General features: G+C 35.1%; 1 protein-coding gene across 1 annotated transcript; it reads right to left on the bottom strand.

Moving 5' to 3' along the window:
* Positions 1 to 8,311: 8,311 nt before the first annotated feature.
* On the bottom strand, positions 8,312 to 24,523 carry LOC106051988 (tyrosyl-DNA phosphodiesterase 1-like). Its single transcript, XM_056022429.1, has 16 exons — positions 24,393 to 24,523; positions 21,058 to 21,226; positions 20,702 to 20,857; positions 20,393 to 20,593; positions 19,262 to 19,361; positions 18,590 to 18,686; positions 17,486 to 17,520; positions 16,750 to 16,842; positions 16,083 to 16,247; positions 14,432 to 14,510; positions 13,359 to 13,541; positions 12,880 to 12,995; positions 12,139 to 12,246; positions 11,631 to 11,733; positions 10,390 to 10,501; positions 8,312 to 9,553 (listed from the first exon to the last, which is right to left on the bottom strand). Exons 1-16 carry the CDS (start codon positions 24,432 to 24,434, stop codon positions 9,477 to 9,479), a joined length of 1,836 nt encoding a protein of 611 aa, XP_055878404.1. The 5' UTR covers positions 24,435 to 24,523; the 3' UTR covers positions 8,312 to 9,476.
* Between the last annotated feature and the right edge of the window lie 13 nt (positions 24,524 to 24,536).

Below are 24,536 nucleotides of genomic sequence, written 5' to 3' on the forward strand. Positions count from 1 at the left end.
GGAAGCGACCATTGCTGACTGCAACATGGATGGCTCCATCAAGCTCAAGAGGCAAGCCAACTGCCACTGATCGCCCCCCGCCTGCAGCGATGAAACTTTACAGCCAATGTCATGATGTTGATTCTGTCCGGGACGGACAGATCTAAGGAGGGGGCAGTGTTATAAACCTGGTGGTGGCACTGAGAGGGGTAGTGGTGTGTGTGTAGTCAGCCGACGCAAATCGCCCCCAGGCCAGCGCTAGACGAGCGGTCAAGCGTGACGAGTTACGACTGTCAGCCGAGTCGAGCGTCAACAGGACAGTTCGGGAAGGATCGCCGACGTGAACAGAGCTCAGGAGCGTCACGAGAGTTATAGTCATCTGACCACCTAGAAACGTCGATGGGCGTTCTGTCCGGTTCGAGAAGGCCAGTAGGGACCCTATATAAGAGAGGAGGTGTCGCAGTCAAGACAGTCGAGAAAAGGGGCTCAATACAGCAAGGTTCACGGCAGGGGTTCAGAGCCCGGTTCACTACAGTCCGGTCGACTACAGCACAGTTCAGCGGTGTGGTTCTGTACGGAGCATTACGACGGTTCAGTGCGGAGTACTATCAAGTACAGTTGAGACGAACGGCGTCTTGATCTTGGTCTGTGATCGAGTCCGACACAACGAGCCTAGTGTGTGAAGTCAGTCCTGAACTGTTGAACCCAGTGAAAGCCCGGAACGAGACGGAGAGGCCAGTGCAAGAGTTGATACGGCGGAACGGTGTTATCGAAGAGGTATTTGTACGGTCTTGTGTTACGTGCTGCCAATTGTACAGTATTGGCTGTTATTTCTTCAACTATTAAAGTGTTACGTTACTTTGGAGCCCTGAGTTGTCAAGTTCTTTAAGTTGGTGGTGTCGTTTGGTGCAATTTGCAGAGAGCCTGGATAGTGAGATTCGTAACAATATATATATATATATATATATATATGGGAACACATTTGGTCTTCAGACAGCATGTACTTATATCCGAATAGTGTGCGCATCCACGATTGTATACGTTCGTAATAATCTCTAATATTTATATACTCTTATCTTATCTTAAAAATAACAGACATTCCTTCAAGATAGAAGTTAAGCAGACCAAATGCCGTATGCGTAACCATGTGTTCATCTAATCATGCATGATAATTAGAGACTTAAAACTGGTTAACTATTTGTTTCAGGCAACGTATTCCATGTTCTAATCATATGTCACTTAAGAAGAAGGAAGACGTGGACGAATTTTCCCCAGCAAATGAAATAAGAAATGTGCTTTTTTTCCCTTTATGTCTTTATGTGCCTTTTTACAAAGCTTATTTCAACTCACCCTGTCTGTCTGTCTGTCTGATAAAAAGTTAGAATTTTTTTCTTCCATTTCCCATTCTTGGACTAAGTTAAAACTTTTCACAATTAATCTCTGAACCTGACAAGACATGAATCTATTTTAAAAATTTACAAATAGTTATTAATTGTTGGTGATTAATTATTTTCTTTGATTTCGATGTGGGATAATAAGTGCTAATTAATTTGATGTATATATATTGTTGGCCTCCTTCAGTCTTAGAACGACTATGGTTCATCTCGCACACTTTTTCACGTGGCTGTGGAGCCCTATTTTGGAGAGACACTCCCGTCCACAAATATCGCAGGTTAAGGTGGCTTTCGCTTCGGTGATAGAGGAGCTTGCCATTGTACGTCTTTCTTCCAGAGCTGAGGCCCATGTTGATACAATTACTTCCAGAGCTGCGGCCCATGTTGATACAATTACTTCCAGAGCTGAGGCCCATGTTGATACAATTACTGCCAGAGCTGCGGCCCATGTTGATACAATTACTTCCAGAGCTGAGGCCCATGTTGATACAATTACTGCCAGAGCTGGGGCCCATGCTGATACAATTACTTCCAGAGCTGGGGCCCATGTTGATACAATTACTTCCAGAGCTGGGGCCCATGTTGATACAATTACTTCCAGAGCTGGGGCCCAAGTTGATACAATTACTTCCAGAGCTGAGGCCCATGTTGATACAATTACTTCCAGAGCTGGGCCTATGTTGATACAATTACTTCCAGAGCTGGGGCCCATGTTTGTTCGCTGTTCATAACATTCTTGGTACTTGGCTCTCTCCATTATTACCTTTAATACGTTTTGACACGATTTTTTCTACCACTAACCTTTCTCGGATCAAGTTGAAATTTTACACAATTTTTCTTAGTCTATAACTATATACGAATCAATCCAAAAATTAACCAGTTAGATAATAATTTAGTACTAATTAATTAATTTTTGCTTTATATAACAGAAAGGAAGCTAAACCTCGTAATTTTAAGATAAATAGCAATACTTAGCGGCTATTTCCTTTTAGATATAGCTTTGGTTTAAAAAGTATTCTTTTTTATATTGCTTGTTTAAAATTAGTAATTTGTGTTAGTTATTATTACTCATAGACATAAATTAATATAGACTGGCCGAAGGAAGTAACTTCATGTTACTTGAAAACATGTATATCTATTGTATTCGGATTTCCGAATTATGAAAAATTGCATGATCTTCATTCTTTGAGTTAAAAAAAAAACACTAATGAAAATAATGTAATACTTATATAGGTTATGGCTGAAATAGATATGAATACTTAACTTTTATACTGCTCATAAATGCTGTATAATACCTTTACCTTTTACCTATCCCTTAGTCTGTTGGACCGTTTGGGCACCAGGCAAGATTTGTCGACCGTCTTTCTCCATTCCTCCCTTTTTTTTGCCTTGTTTAGAACCTCTCTCAATGGCAGGCCCGTCCATTCTTTAATGTTGTCCTCCCATCGCTTTTTCTGTCTGCCTGTATAATTAAGTACACAAAATTGCAAGTCACAAATTTTCGTTTCATAAAACTCTTTAATCGGCCAGTCTATATTTATTTATGTCTATCTGTATTACTACTTTACTTTTTAGTCTTCTATCCCGAAGAGTCTCTAAATTAGGAACTTATCTTTATGGTAATGGTGTTTCTCTAGTCTAAAGTAAATATTCGTTTGTTATAACTTCAGGGCTCGATTTTGCACACAGAAAAACTTATATTGTAATATACAAGTGTGTCTTTGGTCAAAGAATGTACACATTAATGTCATGAAATCACGCTAAATTACACCTGCGCGAGATTGAGTTTTTGTGTCTAGCGTGAGTATAATTGACTCTCCCAGGCCGTTCTCTCTTTTTATTTTGTTTATTCGTCGGACTGTTATGTCAATATATCAAGTCTTTGTTTGGTACACATTTTAAGATGGCATTCGTGATTTCAATGACGTCGTGTCATAATATATATGTCAGGCCTCTGTGTGACTGTCTTCTTCATGGGCTGTAAGTATGTAAAATTATGTTAATTGGTATCACGATCTCCCAAGATCCCCTGACAAGATCCACCAAGATACCTTGACAGAATTTCGCTAGAGCTAGTATAAGCAGAGCTTTATTTGGCTTGTACACTCTCCAGTAAAGAAATCATTAAAGTCATTCGGATTGAGGTCAATTAATGCGTGATATTTTAAGAGTTGTGCTACTAAGATTTCATTGACAGTCTGAAACAGGCCACTAGATATTGAGCTCATTCCTAAAAGGGGGAATCTTTATAACTGTGGACCTATAATTGAGTTGGTTCCTCGTTCTATATTTCTCTTCTATGTACCACATTATCTTAGTTTCCATATGACTCGCTCTGTAAACGTCATTGCTCCTTGTGATTTCACTTTGGTGTCTCTATTGAAGCCTTTCCATTGTTGTTCCCCAGTATTGAGGAATCAGGCTTGGGACTCGGTGGTAGTCAAGCTCGTATGAACGTAGACTGTTGGCTTTGTCGTTGCGTTTGGGCCGTATTTGGCAACGTAAGCCCGATTGTATTAGGTCTACTGGTATAGTGACTAAGGTGTGCCTTAATGTTAAGCCAGTAATTAATGCATTGTTGCCTGAAATTGTACTTCATATGTAATATTGACTTTTTTGTTTTTGCTCTAATGGCTGTGTATGGACTATGATTCATATCGTATCATTAAACATATGTTACGCTACTACATGTTGCTAAATAATGTACGTTAGCCCATGGGCATTACTTGTTTGACTTAATTAACGCAGGCCTACTCATTCTACTAAGTTGATAGACTGCCAGAAGTGCCAGGGCAGACAAGGTAAAAACACAAACCCCAACAGAGACTACTGCTTTAAGCTATTCTTTCAGGTTATAATTTTGTAATGTTAAAAAGAAAGTGATACCAAGAAAGAGACTGCGTGCACTGCCGACTAGATCTAGTGTCACTCTAGAAGATAGACTATACAAGACATTGTTTTAAGGCTAACCCAATTCTAGAAATGATCTCAAAGGATCATAGTATCATCAAAAGATCATAGGATCATCAAAGGATCATAGTATCATCAAAGGATCATAGTATCATCAAAGGATTATAGTATCATCAAAGGATGCAGAAACATTTCGTGTCACGTGATCGTTCTTTAAAATCTTCAGACTAGCTTCCTAAAAAAAATAAAAATTAAATTAATTTTTAAACAAAACTGTGAGCAGTGATTCCAAGATCGTCATCTCAACGGAACAATGCAACGCGTTAATCTTGATACTTAGCCCGTCAACTTTCCCAATGTGGCTCACATTGTGTGGTTTCAGTGTGGTTTTAGCTCCACGCGGCTAGTCTTTCTATACGGCTGTATTGCTTTCAGCAATAAATGAAAAGTGCCCAACCCGTCGTAATTTGGACATTTATTTTACATCCCTTTGTAGGGGGGCTCCTGGGCATTAGCCCCGCCTGCATTCTCCTAAATCCGGCCCTGCGTCCAGACATACACAAACACACACACAATATTTAACTTTTTACTCCGTAATTATTTACCACATTCTGGTGGAATCAACGCTGGTATCGTCAGTTAGGAGAGAAAGAGTTAAACCTCCCGCTACCGCATAAGTTTTATTAAAATTAAGTATTGCTTGAATTCAACTCTCGGTGTGTATATACACAAAGAAATATAGAAATCTAATTTATGTGACAGTTCTCTGACGACAGACCATATTAAATGGCGCCACTCAACGCGAGATTAAGTTCCACTCCGAAATTAACACAAGGAACAAAGCAGACGTTATGTCATAGGCACGCAAAACACACACACACACACACAAAGTGAAAGTTTTGACCTTAACAGGGCAAACTTGTTATCAGAGAAAGCGGAAATCTTTGACAAAAGGAAAGCCACGAATCAATACTTCTCAGAGCAAGCCATGTGATAACAGGTCCAGAGGTACCTTACCAATTTTGTAACAAAAGCATAGCTCCTAACCATTTGCTAACAAAAAACCCAGTGGTTCCATATCAATTTGAAAAAGCGCGCAATGGTTCCCACCATTCGCTAACAAATTTAGTGGTTCCCAAACTTTTTTTTAACAGCAGCAGTGATTCTTAACCATTAGCTAATAAACGCAGTGGTCTAACTAACAGACGCAGTGACGTTACATTACCAATTGTGTATCGGGCGCTTTTTTCCCTATCTATTAGATATACCAGCTCCTTGATTCCTTAACCCTTAAAACGCGTGTGGTAGCTTAGCCTCTAAACATCAGCATTGTAATTTATTTTGTTTGCACTCACTATAAAACAGCTCAGCACTTTAAGGGTTAAATTAGCTCGGATCATCTGTTTTCGATAATATTATTTGTAATTTTGTAGTTTAATATTTTCATTATTTCTCCTCCCAGCTCTGCCTGTGGTTCCTTTTGGGGCAAAGGTCACCAACCAGCTTCCTCTAGGCAATTCGGCTCAGGGCAAGTCTCTCCAACTGTCCCCACGTCTAGCACGTCTACATCCAAATCGCGTGTTTGGGTATAACCTTATGGTCGTGGAGGTTTGGATACAGTTTTCCTTCTCCTAAGTGTGTAGCTAATCAAGGCTAACGAGCCCCTCCTGCCCGAAGCCTTCTGTTTTAGGCGTCGCCTTTGTCCCTTCTCTTGTTAGTGATAACAATTCCACTGGACACAATATCTGAACCACACGTGAAGGCCAGGTGTTGGACTGGTTATCAAAGGCTATGTGAGACGCAATCATTTTATAGGTAAAGGGGCACTTGAAACCCTTACCATTTATGGCGAGCAAAACCTTGCGAAATTTAACCCATCTTAAAATCTTTTCCTTACAAAATGAATACGACAACATAGTGGCAGCGACTAAAAGTGACAGTGATAGTTCTAGACAGGGCCGGTCTTATGCCACTGCAGCCTATGCTGCCGCAGTGGGCCCCGCACTTTCATAGGCCCCGCGCGATGCGAATTCTAGGTGTAACTTATTAAATTAAACCATTTTAACTTGGGCCTATTTAAAGGGTTCCTGTAATTCTCCTGAAATTATAAAATATAAGAAAAAGTCATGAAAATCTCTTATTATTAAAATCTTCTGAAAACTGATGCAAATCTCCTTAAAACAGACGCAATTGTCATTTCGGGGTGTCATTCAATATGGAAAACGCCAATCTTACTCGCAATTAAAAAAAACCAAAACAGCTTTGCCAGCTTTCATTTAATAAAAATGTAACAATAAGCCGAATTTTAAACAAAACAAGAAATTCAAATACTTAATTTACTTTAATAGTCACTGGCAATCAAATATAGATCTAAATCTATCTCGACCTCTTCGAAAAAAAAACACGATATTTTGCTAGTCGATAGTAAATCTGAATGGCAGATCTGAATGTTTATCGGCTTTTTGTTGGAAAATTACTATCTACTGTAAAGTTAATTTAACAGTGATTTTGTATTTAGTAAAATATAAATAAAATGCAAAGACGAATTTATTTTCTAATACAAAATCTTAATTTTCACTTATTATCCTTATTACAACGCAAATTAGGCCCCGCGCAATCCGTTTCGCATAGGGTCCCGCAACCTGTAGGACCTGCCCTGGTTCTAGAGGGGAAAACATTAGCACACAAGATGAACATAACCTTCAAATATTCAGGAAGAAATCCACCATAATTATTAGAAACAACGTTTAGATTTCATAACTGTTCAGGAAATATTTTTTTTAATCTAAAGGAAGTGATCAATTTACTAATCATTCTTAAGTTGTGATCATAAAAAAATATCATACTTAAGTTAATAAAACTGAGGTATCTTAACAAAAAAATAGAGAAGCTAAAACTAATAATCTAATGGCCGTTCGTAAATCTGAGTCATGATACTACATACCTCGTAGGCCTACTAGAATCGTGATAAGCACGCTTCTAAAGCTATTGCGAACCAATAATACTGCTCTACTCAATAACATGAAGAGCTTAGCATGACTATACTGTCTATCTATAACTTCATGCAAAGTACTGCATAGATTTTTCTATTCAGGGCCGGATTTAGCGTTGATAAGGCCTAAGCTATTTGAGATATGAAGCTACTTGTAATCTTTGTAATACTTGTAACATAAGAATTTTTCTTTTGTTCTTTCTTCAAAATGATTGAAAATAACCATAAAACCATTTGGGAGCTCCCAAGCACGTGGAACTGGCAGCTTGTTCCAACTGAGCTCTCAGTTTTATCAGCTCAACGCAGAGTTTGTTCCTTCACTTATGGGCGTTTTCACAGCAGCGCCACAAGAGATGGAATCATCTAAATGCTCATAATTGTCATAATTAGATGTATAAACTTCTTGTACCAGTTTTCACAGCGCAAAGTCATGATGCCTCTGTCTCCCAAGTGTCTGGGTCTTTGCTGAATGCTTTCAGAGAAGCTTTGAGGGTGTCCCTGAAACGTTTTCTTTGTCCGCCCTGCCTTAATTGGCCATACAGGAGTCGTTTACGGATGCAATGTAATAACTATGAAATAATCCACTGACCTTATGTTAGAGGAAAAAAAAAACAGATTTGAAGATCTACACATATTTATACACACACAAAATCTGGGAAATATGGTATTGGGTCTTTTTAATTTGAAAAAGATGTACATTAGATTTTAATCGACCACCAGCGGACAATGGTTATGCTTGCCCTGGATATGTGGAATAATATGTAGGTCACAGCTGAGGCTGCGTAATCACGGGAAATACAGCATTCCTAATTAATCTTCGGACTCGAAGACAAGCCTTTTTAGCTTTGACAGAGATTTTTTGCTACCAACACGGCAACATTTGAACTGACAGGTCCCACTTAGACTACGAAAAAACAAAAGATTTAAATTATTTAGGTTAGCTTATCATTGTTATAGGTTAAAATATAATCTAGTTTATTGTTTCAGGTCTAAACATAACAAACAGCACACACACACAAAAACTTACACCAGTTCATCAGTGTGGAGTCTCAGTGTTTATTGCTGTTCAATCATTTGTAATATGAACATAATAGGAGGAAAACAACATTCATTTCATTTAGAAGTAGTGAAAGACAATGCACAACAAAAAATAAACAAGTCCAGTCCTAGAATTTTTTTTTTCTTTTTTATCTCTAAGTACTAAATATGTTATTGCTATGAAATTTATCTTGAGTTCTCATAGAGTCAAATCACACCTAACTGTTGAACCAAACAGTTTGACAAATGTTAAACATTAATAAGTTTGACATTTCTACTGTTGTTTTTTTTTTCTTACGGTCAAGTGGCCAACTAAAAGATAGAATACTTCATGCATGTATTAAAAAGTAGAATGTTTTGTGATACAACATTACATAGGTTTGGATTTTTTTCCATTTTGGATTTTTGGCACATCTGCCAACTTTAGGCCATGTCGTGCCCACGACATTACTTGAGCATGGGACCTTATACTTAGGTCTAAGGAGATCAGTCCACCCAGTACCACTAGGTCAGGACTGCAGTGGCAGAGTGGTAAAGACCTTGGCTTTTGAATCAAGTGGTCATGGGTTCAAATCTTCGTAAAAGGTGGCAATTTTTATTTTGGGATTTTTACGACACCCTGGAGTCCACCCAACTGTAATAGGTACCTGACATTAGTTGGTTGTGTTGGCTACATGACACCCATAGAAACAAATGACCATTACATTATTTGACCTATAAGTGACAAGGTCTGAAAGGGGTACTTTACTGCATCAGACAAAACAAATAAATGGATATTGCCAAAGTAAAGAAAACAGATGTACAATGTGTCATAAGAATCTGTAATTTTTGTATTTACAACAGAAGTTTGTTTTGTACTTCACAAATTGGACACCTAAATTTAATTTTTTGATTCCTTCTTGAGGGAGATAATTGTTCTATCTAACACTAGACCCATCGTTATATACATTAAACATGTATCCAACACATTGTTCATCTCACACATCCTCAAACCCCCTTGTACCACTAGTAAAAGTAAATATGATCATCAAAAACAAAAATAAATGTTTCTTGTAATAAATGAATCGATGTTTTAGTTAAACATTAACTGCTGGATAAAAATAGAAATGACATTTTAAGGCTGGTCACATGATTTCTACATGTTTTGAGAAATGACTTTGTTGCTACAATGGTGGACACCACATTGTTCCAAAAGTGTCGGGTTTATCCATGCAAGGGACATCAATAAGCCAGGGGCGATCTGAAACATAATGCAAAGAAATTTGTTAGTGAAATACTCATTACATTAGCATGATTTAAGCCAATGATAATATATGATCTGCAAACCACATCTGACTATTTGAGTTTTCAAAACTTCTACTAACACTGCATAATCAAACTACAGAGGATCAGTTCTATTGAGCTCAACCTTTTTTTCCATATGTTCTCTGAATAATATAAGGGACCATTATGGTTTATAAAGTATACTGATCCAATAGGCTGGTGTGTAAAAGTTAGTGATAGTTGAAAATTTCTTTAGTGATATGACAGTAGGTTAAAAACTTAAAGCGCACTAGCTAGGAGACAGATTTAACTGACAACAGGAGCTTGAGACTGCATAGTGTAAAGACATGTTTATTTACAGTCGACTTAAACCCAACATCAGACTGTGATTAAACATTCAAAGGTGAACTCAAGAAGGATTCTACACTTGTGTTCTTTAGATAGTATTTATCTAAAAATTGATCTAAATATTCTAATAACTTTAACATAAGGAGGAGTTCGCTTGGGTCTTATAATTTCAAAGTTGAACTTTCGGGGATTTTTAATGTGTTCTTAAGTTGGTATTTGTCGAAACTTCATCTACATATTCTATTAACTTTCTGTATTAAATCTTTCAAAACATTGAGTCATCTCTTGACTCGCGAGAACAAACTTTTCTTTCCCAGTTTGCATTTCATAATATATATGTTGCTTTTCATATAATAATAATAAGGGCTTATCATATAATAACAATAATTTTATTCACCCCCTCACCTCCCTAAATTTAACCTTTTATCAAGTTGCTATATTTAACATTTCAGAACATTTACTTACCTCCCTTTTGGTAAGTCTGAGCTGGAAGATCATAAGGTAGTGGGAAAACAGGACTAGTCGTCCCAACAACTTCCTCTAGACGACTGCTGACATTAAATGCATTTTTACAGCCCTGAAAATTCACATGTACACACTTAGGATGTAGTTCTACACCAGTGTTGGGCAAACTTTTTTTAGGAGAGAGCCAAAAAACTTAAAGGAAACATTTTGGCAGGCCATTAAATTTCTTTTTTAAATTTGAGAAATATTAAGCTAATAGGATGTGTACGAATTCAAGCTGCGAGTGTTTTGATAACAGTTTGTTATAATTTGGTTAAAATCATGAAGTTATTGGATTGGACTGATGTGTGGAAGTTGAAAAACACAACAGTCAATAATTAAAAAAAAAAATAAATCTCTTAGTCAATAAAGCAGGATGGACACATGTCTACGTCTAAATTCAAATTTGAGATATTTCATTTTGAAAGGTTAACACACAAGCTACTACCTGTGTTAGGTTGTGTATAGATGCTAGCAGAAGTTGTTTTTTTTTAAACTTTCCAAAAAGAAAGGCTCATCAAGTCTCATTCAGAATGAGAACAAAAGTGAAAGACTCTTTTTTTTAAGTGAGAACTGTGTCACTATCCTCTTTGAATGCCCCTCCCTAATCCACCTTAGGCAGACCCTACTTCCACTACAGCCCAACATAACCAACACCCTGTACGGCAGTGCTGAACAACTGAAGAAAACAGCACACTTTTTTTCCTTGGCACAGTCTGCAAAAGAGCTCACAGCTCAGCAGCAATAAAGCTGGCTAGAAGAAGAAGAAGAAGTGTCACTTTCTAATTTTTTTCTAGCAATGTTTTACATGAACATGCCTGTATCCCCAGTGTATAGGCCCTCAGCTGGGAAATCAAGTATTTTTTAAGCTTTTTTTTATATTTTTCGAGATATTAAAAGTATATATATTTTTTTAATAGACATATTGTTCTTTTTTTTGTCTTTGCTTCGGATATGGGAAGGATTTTTCAAACCTGAAACAGGAGCTATTGTTAAATACTTTTCAGAAAGATAATCTGAACATTTTTAAGAACAAAGATGCTAAGGATTTTTAAACCGGAAACTAATTGGTTAAGCGCCTTATCACTTCTGTCACCATTGCCTCAAAGCCAACTTCTGCCAGCCCAACCCTATCTCATGATTAAAATTTGCGAGTAAAAAGCTGAAATCGAGCTCACTACAATATAATGAAATAAACTTACAAAACATTGAGGCAAGAACAGAACACCAAGTTCATAAGATCTGATCATCAGCTGGCTTTTATCTTTCTCTAATGAACCCCAGGCAGCTTTGGAGAGGTTGGCACTGACAACAAGGAAATAGGACAATTATTACAAACTAGATTCAGATAATATATGGTGGCTTTACAAAGGTTAGGTTAAAACTAATCTAAATGCAATGATTACAATAAAATGTTGGTAAGAATAAATTTAAATCTCTTGGAGATAAAGGTCTTGAAAGTAAGTTCAACTGTTTCTTTTGCTTATGATTAAAACAAATCATGGACACACACAATGACAAAATGCTTTAACTTTCATTAAATGATAAACATTATTGACAAATGAAACAATCTTAAATCTCTTATGAAAGAAAAAAAAAAGCTGTGTCCAACAAGATTCCAACTAAAGACTTGTTTCCAAAGCCAAGCCAAAAAGTCACCTAGTTTCATAATCTATATGTGAAAAGAATATTATGTTTAACTGTGCTTACCTGGTGACCATAAACCAAGCAGCTTGAGAACCATCAGGTGAGACACGGGCATATGTCTTGATATGAGGCACTGCTTTTGACCTACCTCTACCTTCTGAGACCCACTGGCTGAAATAAAACAGTTTAAAAATCTCGGTCCACGTAATCAAATAAATAAAACTAACAGCCCTCCAACACTGCACACAGTTGTTGATTTGAGAAATCAGAGATATTGATTAGAGGAAACAATACTCCCTCAAACATCCACATTAAAAGCCAACAACATTACTGCAGTACTCAATTCATATTTCTTCTTATCTAAGCCCTTCATGTAGTTTCATTGATGTTTCCAGTACGAATTAACATGATTTCTAGGGGAACTCTCTATTTCCTGCAAGGATATCCATGTATAAATTCCACAAATAATTCATTTAGTGGAGAAAAAAAATTACCCGAAGATAGAGATGGATTCCTTCAAAAAAGAAAAAAGTCCATCTTTTTGTCACATATTAGAATTAATCAGAAATTTCTTGATTTATATTCCTCCCACTCAAGCACCCTAACTTCAATTAATTTATAATTATATTCACAATCAAAGCTTTCAGATACTTAAAAAAAAATTTCAGGGGTAATTCCATCCTCTTCCATATGCATGACTGAATGCATGATGCGTAGGACGTAATTATCTTCTTTTTTGAAGTAACGTCTGTATTATATAAGAAAAGATAAGAAAAAATAGTGAAAAGTCCGTTTATCATGTACCTGAAAAACTGTACAAGCCACGGCTGTTTGGAGGCAGTCTTAATGCTGTAAGGTACACAACCACCACCATTGTAGCCTTCCAGACTTAGACGAATGTTGTCTAGTGAAGGAAATATCTGAAAACATTCAGAATGAATGCTTTAAAAGTGAAAACTAATTAAGCAAACAAATTAAAATCTATCAATTTAAAGCAAAGTAGATATAAAGTCTAAGTTTTTTTTTTTTTGTAATCTATTGATGAGTTTGAGTATGGGTTAGGGTTAGGCAAAACTTAAACAAATTGTTACCCTTTAGTAAATACCTAATACATTAAGATGTAAATCCCATCAGTAAGAAAGGTTTAGAGATAAAATATATTCATTAATTTAAAAAAAAACATGCAAGAATAATGTAACTATTTCAAAAGAAAAATATGTTTTTGTTTTTTATTGTTAAAACAGATTTAAGTTTTGAAGATGTTTTTGACAGAGTTTACTTACAAGATTTAGTTTTGACGGCAATAAAGATCCATTTTGTTCACTCTTACATACTGAGATAGACTGACCCCACTCATTCAAAAGCCAAGCCTCCTTGTTGGGTCCTAAAGAGCCAATGCTTGAGAACTGACCTATCACTGGCCAGTTTTTGACTAGCCCAGAATCTGGTCCTCTCTCTGACAAAACCTAAAAAAAAAAAAAGTTGACAAATGTTTAATTTCTGTAAATACAAAACTCTTCCCTTTTTGTTTAATTAGGAAGAGAAATCATAAATAAAGTGGGTTTTTTTCAGGAGAAAGGGAGACAAACATGCAAAAGAAACAACTGGTAATAAGGAATGGACATGCCGTATGCTGGAGAAGCACACCACAAATCAACAGAGTGAAATGGAGGAAATTTGCTTGTAGTTTACTTTGATGCCACCTTGGTCTGACTTAAGTCCTGAAGAAGTTTAACAATGAGAAAATCCTAAAAAAAAAAGACTAAATTACATTACTGCCTTCTTGTTGATTCAGTGATGCTGTAAGACAGTGTTTCCCAAACTGTGTTCCATGAAACCTCAGTGCATCATGAGGCCTGAATAGGTGTCCCATAAACTACTGGAATAATAAACTAGTAGGCAACCACGTGAATTGATCTCTCAAAAAAAATAACAAAAGTGTTTTGATAAATACTAATATTGTGCGAAGTTTTTGTTAAGGAAAAAGTTTGGAAAAACACTGCTGTAAGACATGGTACTACATGTTTTCAACCTTAAGAAACTAAAAAAAAAGTGAGTTCATGCAAATATATGGTGTTAAGAGCAAAAATACAAATGAACTAAATGAACTTAAGGACATGTTAGAAGAATGTGGAAACGTTGAGAAGATTTGATTAGGAAAAATATGAAAAGAGATTCAAACAAATTTCTTTTTTAAGCTCACTCAGTCAGTAATAAGAATAAAGAATTCTTTGAGATGTATGGGTCAAACTTTGAAACATTATAAATTTGTTTTTAAACTTGTTGATGATAGATGAAGAAAGATATCGGACAAGTCAAAGTTTAATGTCATCAGAGCATCAATGTTTCACTTTACCTTTTTCAGTTTTAAGTGTCCCCAGTTGTGTTTATTGTTTAGAGTGTGTCTTCCTGGTACAGAGCCAATGATGTAGACACTGTGAATCAAAGTATTATGCAAAAGTGGTTACAACTATGGGCCTCAGCAAGAACATGCAGGTTTCATAGGGGATGCTCTAAGTTCAGATAGAATGTCACACTAGGAAATTAAACCACAGAAAAGGTCCAAAACACATTTAAAAAAAAATAAAAACCAAAAACCTCTTGTTGAGCTACAAGAATTAAAATAGTTTTATTCAATGTGTAGTAATCTTGAACCAAAATGAGTTGCTACATTTAGACAGGAAACGATGACAAGTTTTGGTTAGAGCAGTGTTCTCCAAACTGTGTTCTCTGAGGCCTGAATAGGTGTTCCACAAACTTCTGAAAACTTGTAGGCCATGAGATAAATTAATCTCTCTAAAAAAATAAGCAAAGTGTTCCATTAGATACTCAGATTGTGCAAAGTGTTCTGTTAAGGACAAAGTTTGGGAAACACTGAGAGTAACCCTAAAGACAGAATAGAATAGAACAAGAAGACATATTTCCTTATACAGAAAAAACATTGTAAGTTGCTAAAAGAAGACCCATTCAAGTTTCTTAATGTGCGTCTTGAAAGTTCAAACAGTTGTGAGAATGGGGCATAAGCTTTAAGTCCTCTTTGTATTCCAACAGAATTAAGACTATTTATGAAGACTATGAAAAACCCTGTCAAGTCCTACAAGCTGGGTCACAAGTGCTGCATATAAAATCATCCACTAATGGGAGAAGGGTTCATTTCCTTAAATAAGAACTATCAATCTCACTGCAACAGATAGCAGAATTATTTTATGAGGATCTTTGAAGTGGAGACTCAGTATCCTTCTCAATTGGACCACAAGAAAAGCTCCACTTTTTTTTTTTAAGACTAGGACATGATGGTCAAGGGCTTTATACCTTTGGAAGCTGGGATATTTAACAGACTTTTCTTCCTACTTCCAAGTACATCGAGTATTAATTCATTCCTGACATCTATGAGCTGACTGCTTAGCCCCCTTGTTAAAAAGCATTTACTGATAAAGGGAAAATAAACTTCCTTTGCAATAATGACTTGTCTCAATAAACCAAGGGTAATGAGAAATTCAATATTACTTTGGCTTTAAAAATAATACACTTCTTGCTGGTAAAAAAAAAATACTTCCTAAAGAAATAAAACTTAAAGACTTTGGTCATGTGTTTTGCATTCTGTATTGTCATCTTAATGGTCACCATCCCGTGTCATCCTACAGGAGGTCTGGGCTAGGATGTAATAATCTTCAATTCTAAAGAAACACCTGAAACTGTCAAATAAACAAACATAATATAAAAGATGCGAGAGATGTACATCATTATCATCTTTCTGCGTTCTTCATGGAACATAGGACCTCAGTAAAAACATGCCACTCTCCACGGTCTCTTATCTTATATAATACAGACGTTACTTCAAAAAAGAAGATGATTACGTCTCTTGCTAGTTTTCTAATAGCTTCCCAGCTCTTTCCCGTCATTTCAGCTTATCTAGTACAATTCAACGTTCTTTTTGGTCTTGAGAGGTGTACAGGAGTGGAAGAAAAAGGTTAAGGAGTGAAAAGCTTATAAAGTGTAACACTTACTTTGCTGAGGACATGTCATGTGATTGAATGTGTTTCTCCCAAGGTGTCAGTTTAATTGATCGGTAGGCTGCGATATATTGCAACAAGTCAGCCTTGAACCCTGTTGTGGAATCTCCTTTGTCTGATGAATTCTTCAAAGGTGGAAATAATGGGCTGATCCAAACTCTGATAATTTTTTTTAAGAACACTATTAATTATAAATTTAAAAATAATTTACAGAAATAAAATTATAAATAAAAAATATAAGATTTTTTAATTAACCTATTGGCAGTATGATAGATTTAAATTTTAAACTGAAACTGCATTACACTATTTGCCTATTAATCATCAAAGCCTTATTATCATTTGATACCACCACCTCATTCAAGTACAATTTATTTCCCTTGTTTGAGATACCAAACAAAATAATTAATTACCAATGGTTAATTAACTAATTGGTTAATTTTTTATTGATAAAAGAAATAATTGTGCAAAATTTCAGCTTGATCTGATTGGGTGTGGGAGAAATCATATGTACAAACTTTTTACCAGACAGACTTTATATAAAATTTGTAAAAACAAAAGAAACTTTTTGAATTTACTGCCAAAAATATGGGAAATTAAATGAAAGAAAGACAAGGAGCCAATTAAGACTAACATTTCTCAATTGTAATAGAAAAGAACAGACCCTTGAGTTTTCTGATGCCAGTCATTATCTATCAAGTTGGCAGTGTGGATGACAACTCTCATTCCACTCTCATATAGAAGCAACATCATCTTTCTGGTGACAGAGTAAGAACATTTTTAAATCACTCCAGGCTAAATCTTTTTTTATTAATTTATTCTAATAAATTATAATAATATTGATTCAACCAGAAACTTTGTAAAACTAATAAGCAAATGTTGATTAGTGTGAAATGAAGGGGGGCACTGTGACTGAGTGGTTGGCTTCCCAACCTGGGGGTCCAGGTTCCGAGCTTCATGAAAACTGGGATTTTGAATTTCAAGATTTTTAGGATACTTGACTTGAGGTGGAAAAAGTAAAGGCTTATGGTCGTTGTGCTAGCCACATGACTCCCTGCTCATTAATTGTTGGCCAAAGAAAGTTACGACCTTAACATCGTCTGCCCTACAGAGCACAATGTCTGAAAGGGGAACTTTACTTTACTTTGTGAAATGATTATAAAAAAAAAAAGAATACATTAAATTTTATTAACAACTTAATAACAAATGTAAATCTAAAATGAAAACACATACAAGAGGAATACAATGACAGAGCTGCCCATTATCACCAAGCAGGTAATTTAAAATAAAAGTTTAGTCTTTTAGTCTTTTAAAACAAGAAACAGAATTAGAAATCATCTGCTTGCATTTGTAAAAAAAAAAATTTAAATGACTGATATATTTCCAAATATAAAACTTACGTATGATGTGTGCCGTATGGTATATCCAAGGCTGCCTGTCAAAGAAAGTAAACAATTTTATTTTACAAAACAATTTTTTTTCAACAACTGTTTTCATAGACAAATTTATTTTCTTAATAAAAATCAAAGCAACAAGATTTGAAATCTTTTTCGTTAACAAACAATTTATGATTACGATCAAAGCCTTAGTCTTACAGTAGCTACATTTTGAATTGTAGGAATTTCAAAATTACAGAAATAAACATTAAGCCACACAGATTCTGTGTCTACATTTCTTGCTACATTTCGTCACAACAGCTTTACAACTGTTATTATTGTAGCTTTTGGCTGTCATGCAAGGATGATTCTTCTATGTCTATATATTGTCAAATATTATTTATATGCTTAAATAATTTTTTAATATAGTTTTTTTAAGCATTTCAAATTTATCTTGATAAAAATACTGTGACAGAAAAAAAGTAAAATAAAAAAAAATGTTTGTCACAATAGAAAACTAAACATGTTTCTATTTTTACATAGGTTAGATAAAGACAATACAGTTTATAAAAAAAAGACATTTTTTAATTATTTAGCTCTTTCATACTTTCTTGTACAATGTTAATACAAAATGCTGATGAAATAGCGATTGGTTAAAATAAATTCCAAATTTAGATTAAGAAAATAATTTTGTCCTTTTTTTTTTAGTACAAAATTAAATACAGCCACATCAGGATGTTTTGGTCCTAATAACTAACTATACATCCATTGCTTAAAAATGGTTTAAGTTCTTCTGGATTTGATCCCATTAAGCAGCTAGTCCAATTAACTGAAGGCACAATTAACCAGATTTATTTGTATTCCATTTTGAATAAAAACAATTTCATTATCAGTTATTAATGACAGCAAATTGCAGAAAAGCCTTGGAAAAAAAACATAAATGTACATAATTCTTAAAGATCAATATCTGAAATTAAGCAAGATCTACTGTTGTTTTTATAACAATGCTATTGAGCCAAACATAAGCCCTTAAAGTTGAAAGTTATTGAGAAATGTATAAGTTGGCAAAATATTTCATACCCAAATGTGAAGCAAAAATTTCAATGCAAATGACTAAGAAAGACGTACCCGACATAAAGTAATGTTTGCATAGTCTGAGGCTTCGGATTTCAAGTCTGTCTCACTTCTTCCCTGCTCCCCATGCACAAGAAGGACAGGCAATTTCCTGAAAATATATATATAGGATTTCCTAATTGAATTGAACCAGTCCTATTTTTTTAAATGTATTATCAGAGTTACTTATAGTGTATTCTTAACAATCACAAGAGTTACTTATTTTCTGCTATTAAACTGTAGTTATAATCTCAACGATGATTTTTTTTTACCAAAGCTTCCAAACAGCTTACTGTTGTTTTTAAAGAGTTGTCATTATGACGAATATAGATGTTAGGGTATTCATTCAATGGAAAACTTAATTGTGCATAAACTTGATAATCTTTAATTGTAATTCAATCTAAGGTACCCAAAGTTTTACTGATGACCAAATTGGAACATTTTCAAAATAAAAGCAAATTAGTGAAGTGAGGCATATACAATATACACTGATTGATTTGTGAGGTGTTATCTAAAGATACATGGCTGTCTGGTCATGGGTTATTGTCCTGAGTTTGACCCTTGCCAACTCCCATCTCCTGCTATCCTGCAGGAGGTTCAGACAAGGACATTATAATTTTTATTTCTGAATGAACATCCAAACTTATAAAACAAAAACTAACAAAAATAAACTTTAATGATTATTACCTAAAATCGGCTGGGTACTGACTCATCAACCACTTGATGTCAAACATGAAATTAAAATGACAAGATGACCTTAGCACACCCATGGAGTTAGACAATATGTCTGGAAGGAAACAAGAATACAACAGTAGACTTTGTTTTCATCCAACTGTACATATACACAAAAGTTGTAAATGAAAAAAAAAAAGACTGTTTACATATTAACTATACAAACTAATGTATTCAATTAAAGTTCAGACATGATAATAATAATTATATTTTTATCCTTTAGGAAATTTATCATTCAATTATTTATGTATTAAATATCACTATCTATCCCTTGACTTTTGCTGTAGGGGTGCTGTGACAGTTCATGTAACCAAATCCCTCCATTTTTTTCTGGTCAGCAGCTGTTCTTAGTAGGATATCAAGAGATATCAGCCAGCTGAGGACCCTTTCTTCATGCTTCCTCCACTGTACCTTCAAGGATGACTTTGGACAGTGAGTCATGTCTTACAATAAGACCAAACCAATTCAGCTTTAGACAGTGAATCATGTCTTACAATAAGACCAAACCAATTCAGCTTTAGACAGTGAGTCATGTCTTACAATAGGACCAAACCAATTCAGCTTTAGACAGTGAGTCATGTCTTACAATAGGACCAAACCAATTCAGCTTTAGACATTGAGTCATGTCTTACAATAGGACCAAACCAGCTCAGCTTTAGACAGTTAGTCATGTCTTACAATAGGACCAAACCAGCTCAGCTTTAGACAGTGAGTAATGTCTTACAATTAGACCAAACCAATTCAGCTTTAGACAGTGAGTCATGTCTTACAATAGGACCAAACCAGCTCAGCTGTAGACAGTGAGTCATGTCTTACAATATGACCAAACCAATTCAGCTTTCATCTCTCCTGCTCCTTTCTTGATATCTGGTATCCAGCATTTTTTGGTAGAATTTACTCTCAAGGTTTGAATTCAGTGTCCAACTTTCACAACCATATAGAAGTACAGAGAGCACTTAGCGAAGAATACAGCTTTAATTTTTCTTGGAAGCTGAGTACAGATTTTCCAGTTTACTCAAGGCAGCTGTCACAAAAACAAAACAGGTTGATGTGTTATTTCTACTTCTATAATCTTTTATAAGTTACCTTTTAATGACATTGCTCCCTGGGTATTAAACTTCTGTGGAATATCTGCAACTTTGGTGAGAAAGAAACTAAAGGGCTGAAACTCTTGATAGACATCTTGAGGAGATCTATTCAGAATGTTATGGGTTGAGGCCCCTTTAGTTTTTTTGTTGACATCACTGCTTTCTGCTCTATCTTCTTGTTCATCTAGCTTTCTTTTCCCTGAAAAAAACATGACAACTTTAGTTTAATATTTACTTTGATGAAAATGTTTGTAAAAACCTAAACTTTCCCCAATCACGCCACAAGTAGACATATCTTTTTCATTACCTGGACTTCTTGGGTGGAAATACTCCTTAAGGTGAATTGGATTTTTTCTGTAACATTTGGAGCCATATGGACAAACTGGCAACTTTTTCTCAGGCTTTGGATAAGATTCTTTATTTGAAGCTTTGTCACCAGAAACATCCACGCTTCTGTTAGAATCTATATACAAAAAGTGAACATTAAAATTCATTAACTGTACATCTTCAATGGTAATCTCTTAACAGAATATAAAATAATGTTTTAAGTTCATAAATGTTTGAAAAATAAAATGAATGAGAAGAGAAAATAAAACCAGTTGGTCCAATTCAGCATTGTGAATGATGTATAATAAACATGTCTCGTTCTAAAATTTAAAGTACCTTTGTCAGAAGCATCAAATAGATCATTTGAACCATCAAGTTTAGAATCACTTTCACTGTCAGTATCTTCAGAATCTGAGACTGTGTGGACCTTATTATGACTAGATCTACTCTTCAGCTTGGTATAACTTGCATGGTTGCTTAAGAACTCTGCTGCTTCTTGATCAAACTTGAAAAAAAAATACATATATATGTAAAACAGTTATATTATTTCCTAATAACTAAATAGTGATAATGAAAAGTTAGAAAATTAGAGGGAGAGAGGAAGCCTAAAGATGTTGAAAACTATTAAATCTATGCTCTTGATACATGTATATAGGTTAACATCATTAGTAAAATCACTAAATTTAGAAACACTTCAGGATGAATCAGCTAGGAAAACCAATGACTTAGCAGAGTTTAAGTCATTGATTAACATGCATGACTAGATTGACACATGAAATGCATCATCATCATCTTTCCTTTGTGCTCCTCATGGAACGTAGAGCCTCAGTTCTTCTTCTTCTTCATCGTTCTCATTGTTATGTTGGAGTGTTCATATGACTAGACCAATACATGAGATGAACTGCGCAGTGGTTTCCAAATCAGGGAGCTCTCCATATAGTTTTCTTTCTATTGGGGTGATTTGGGGCCAATGTCTTATACGGGCCTCTTGGTAGAGAGAGCAGTTTTGGAGGACGTGGTCGGCATTTTCTGGTGATACTCCACATGGGCAGATTTCACTGGTTCCAATTTTGAGCTTCCGGAACATGTGTTGTCGCATTCTGTTGTGTCCGGTCCTGAGTCGAAAGATTAGACGTTGGTCTTGTCGGGATAGCTTATAGTAAGCATCATCTTTCTTGTGATTTGGATGGGAGCTCGTCCATTTCTCATTTATTTTATCTACAATTAATTTCTTCATTTCTTCTGGATAGAGTGCAGAGTTTACTTGTGAGTTTGTTCTCCCACTCTTGGCGAGTGTGTCAGCCTTCTCATTTCCTGCTAGTTGTATGTGAGCTGGAGAGCCTCAGTAATGATGAAGATATATGTAGATTTGGTCAAGTTGAGAATCAAGATTATTGTAGATAGACCTACAGACATAAATATACATCCAAATTTGATTTTACTAGACATAATAATCAAGAATGTATAGAATAAATCTGTAGTGTTATCAACTGTTTTAAGTAACCCTTTTAAGTGACCCTGCCCTGCAAACATTAACAGAAGTGTTAAGTTATTTACCAGCAACCAGCCTATTTAGTCATTTAGAAATCTGTGGAAGAGTGGCTTGATGGAGGAAAGAGAGGAGATTGGGAGTGGAGGTCATTCAATAGACTAAATAAATGGTTAGGAGTCATTCTCCTGAAAAAGAAAAAGTTGCGAAGAGTTTTTTGCCCCTACAATTTCTGGATCTAGATCTACTAGATCTCCAGAAAAAGATTATTTATTACAATTTTATTTATTTATTTTGTCATTATTATTTGATAATTCGTTGTCTGTTGTCACTCCATGTCTAAATATATATATATATATATATATCTTTAAAATTACAGAGACATTACTTCAAAACAATATGTCCTACAAATTTCAAATTTATTCTATTCTAGATCTAAGAATAAGACTTACTAGGTGACTATCTACCACTATCTTATCTTATATTTATATAATACAGGCATTACTTCAAAACAGAAGATGATTACATCCTATGCGTCATGCATTTAGTCATGCATATTAACCAATGATCTAAATTCTGCCAAGTCATTGGTTTTCCCGGCTAGCTCAGGCAACCCATTGCATGCTCTAATACTACTAATAAATATCACTAGGGAAGAAGGAGCATTTATACAAATTTGTCCTACGTATGGAACGAGGAATGTGCCTTTATCTTTGTGTCTTCCTGAGTAATTTATTAAATTTTGCTTTTGTATTTGAAGATTATGGTTCAGTCAGTGTTTCTATATCTATATCACAATGTTCTTGAAATAATTTGTTTATCAGTGACAGTGACTTTAACTGCTAGGTTGTTGGTTTTGCTTATACTTATTGATTTAGGCAAACCATCCCATGCTCTAATGAACTCTAATGGCACTATCACTAGGGAAGAAGGAGCACTTTACGAATTTGACCTACAGTAGATTTAGATTAGACCTAGTCCTAACATATGCCTAGAAGTTAAAGAATGCCAATGGCCTTAGTCCAACTTCCAAGTCCAAGGAATAAATTATTAATTTATTATAAAATATAAGGAGAATTACTAAATTAGCTATGTGCATTTGCAAACCAAGATTTGCCTTGCTGGATATTTTATCTTATATAAATCTTATATAATACAGATATTACTTCAAAAAAGATGATTACGTCCTACATGTCATGCATATTAACCAATGGCTTAAATTCTGCCAAGTGACTGGTTTTCCTGGCTAGCTCAGGCAACCCATTCCATGCTCTAATAGCACTAGGGAAGAAGGAGTATTTGTACAAATTTGTCCTACTCCTAGCATATGGCCATTATGGTTATGGGCATGGGATGAGGAAAGTGTCTTTATCTTTGTGTCTTTCTGAGTATGTTATTAAATTTTGTTTTTGTATTTGAAGATTATGGTTCAGTGTTTTATGTATAATTACTTCTGTCCTGAAGGGTTTCTAAATTTAGTGACTGAATCAGTGAATCTTATCTTCTTATCTTATATAATACAGACGTTACTTCAAAAAAGAAGATGATTACTTCCTACGCGTCATGCATTTAGTCATACATATTAACCAATGACTTAAATTCTGCCAAGTCACTGGTTTTCCTGGCTAGCTCAGGCAACCGATTCCATGCTCTAATAGCACTAGGGAAGAAGGAGTATTTGTACAAATTTGTCCTAGCATATGGGACAAGGAATGTGCCTTTATCTTTGTGTCTTTCAGAGTATTTTATTAAATTTTGTTTTTGTATTTGAAGATTATGGTTCAGTGTTTTATGTATGATTACTACTTTACTTTTGAGCCTTATGGCTTATCTGTCCTGAAGGCTTTCTAAATTTAGTGATTTTACTAAAGGTGTTACTCTAGTCAAATGTGAATATTCGTTTGTTATGAATCTCACTGCTCTATTTTGTGTCTGTTCCAGTTTCTTAATGTTTTCTTGAGTTGGGGGTGGGGGGGGGGGGTCCCAAACGGAGGATGCATGGTGAATATTCTGATTTTATTCAGTTTAAAGTTTATGTTATGAATCTCACTGCTCTTTTTTTTTATACTCTATTTTGTGTCTGTTCCAGTTTCTTAATTTTATTATTAAGTTTAGTTTTTTTAAATGTGTTACAGTGTTCCGTCTTTTAAAAAAAACAGATATTTAGATTTTAGGTCGCAACCTGGGCTTGCAGCTTTCGTGCTAACTTTTCGTCATCAGACATCTTTATTTACTGTGTTGACATGATTTTGTTTTTTTGTGAGAGTTATTAGCCTTATTTTGTTGAGAGTTATTCTCCTTATTTTGTTGTGCTTTACGATTAAAC

Source organism: Biomphalaria glabrata, chromosome 3 (assembly GCF_947242115.1).
Source record: "Biomphalaria glabrata chromosome 3, xgBioGlab47.1, whole genome shotgun sequence".
In the NCBI taxonomy this organism is placed as follows: Eukaryota; Metazoa; Mollusca; class Gastropoda; family Planorbidae; genus Biomphalaria; species Biomphalaria glabrata.

What these genes read in the sequence shown, in the direction of transcription:
- LOC106051988 (XM_056022429.1), bottom strand. Translation starts at nt 24,434, where the DNA reads ATGTCTGATGACGAAAAGTTAGCACGAAAGCTGCAAGCCCAG. An exon ending in TGCCGTCAAAACTAAATCTT is followed by an intron (nt 12,996 to 13,358) that starts GTAAGTAAACTC and finishes GAATGTTTTCAG; the next exon opens with ATATTTCCTTCACTAGACAA. An exon ending in TCAGACTTACCAAAAGGGAG is followed by an intron (nt 9,554 to 10,389) that starts GTAAGTAAATGT and finishes ATTATGTTTCAG; the next exon opens with ATCGCCCCTGGCTTATTGAT.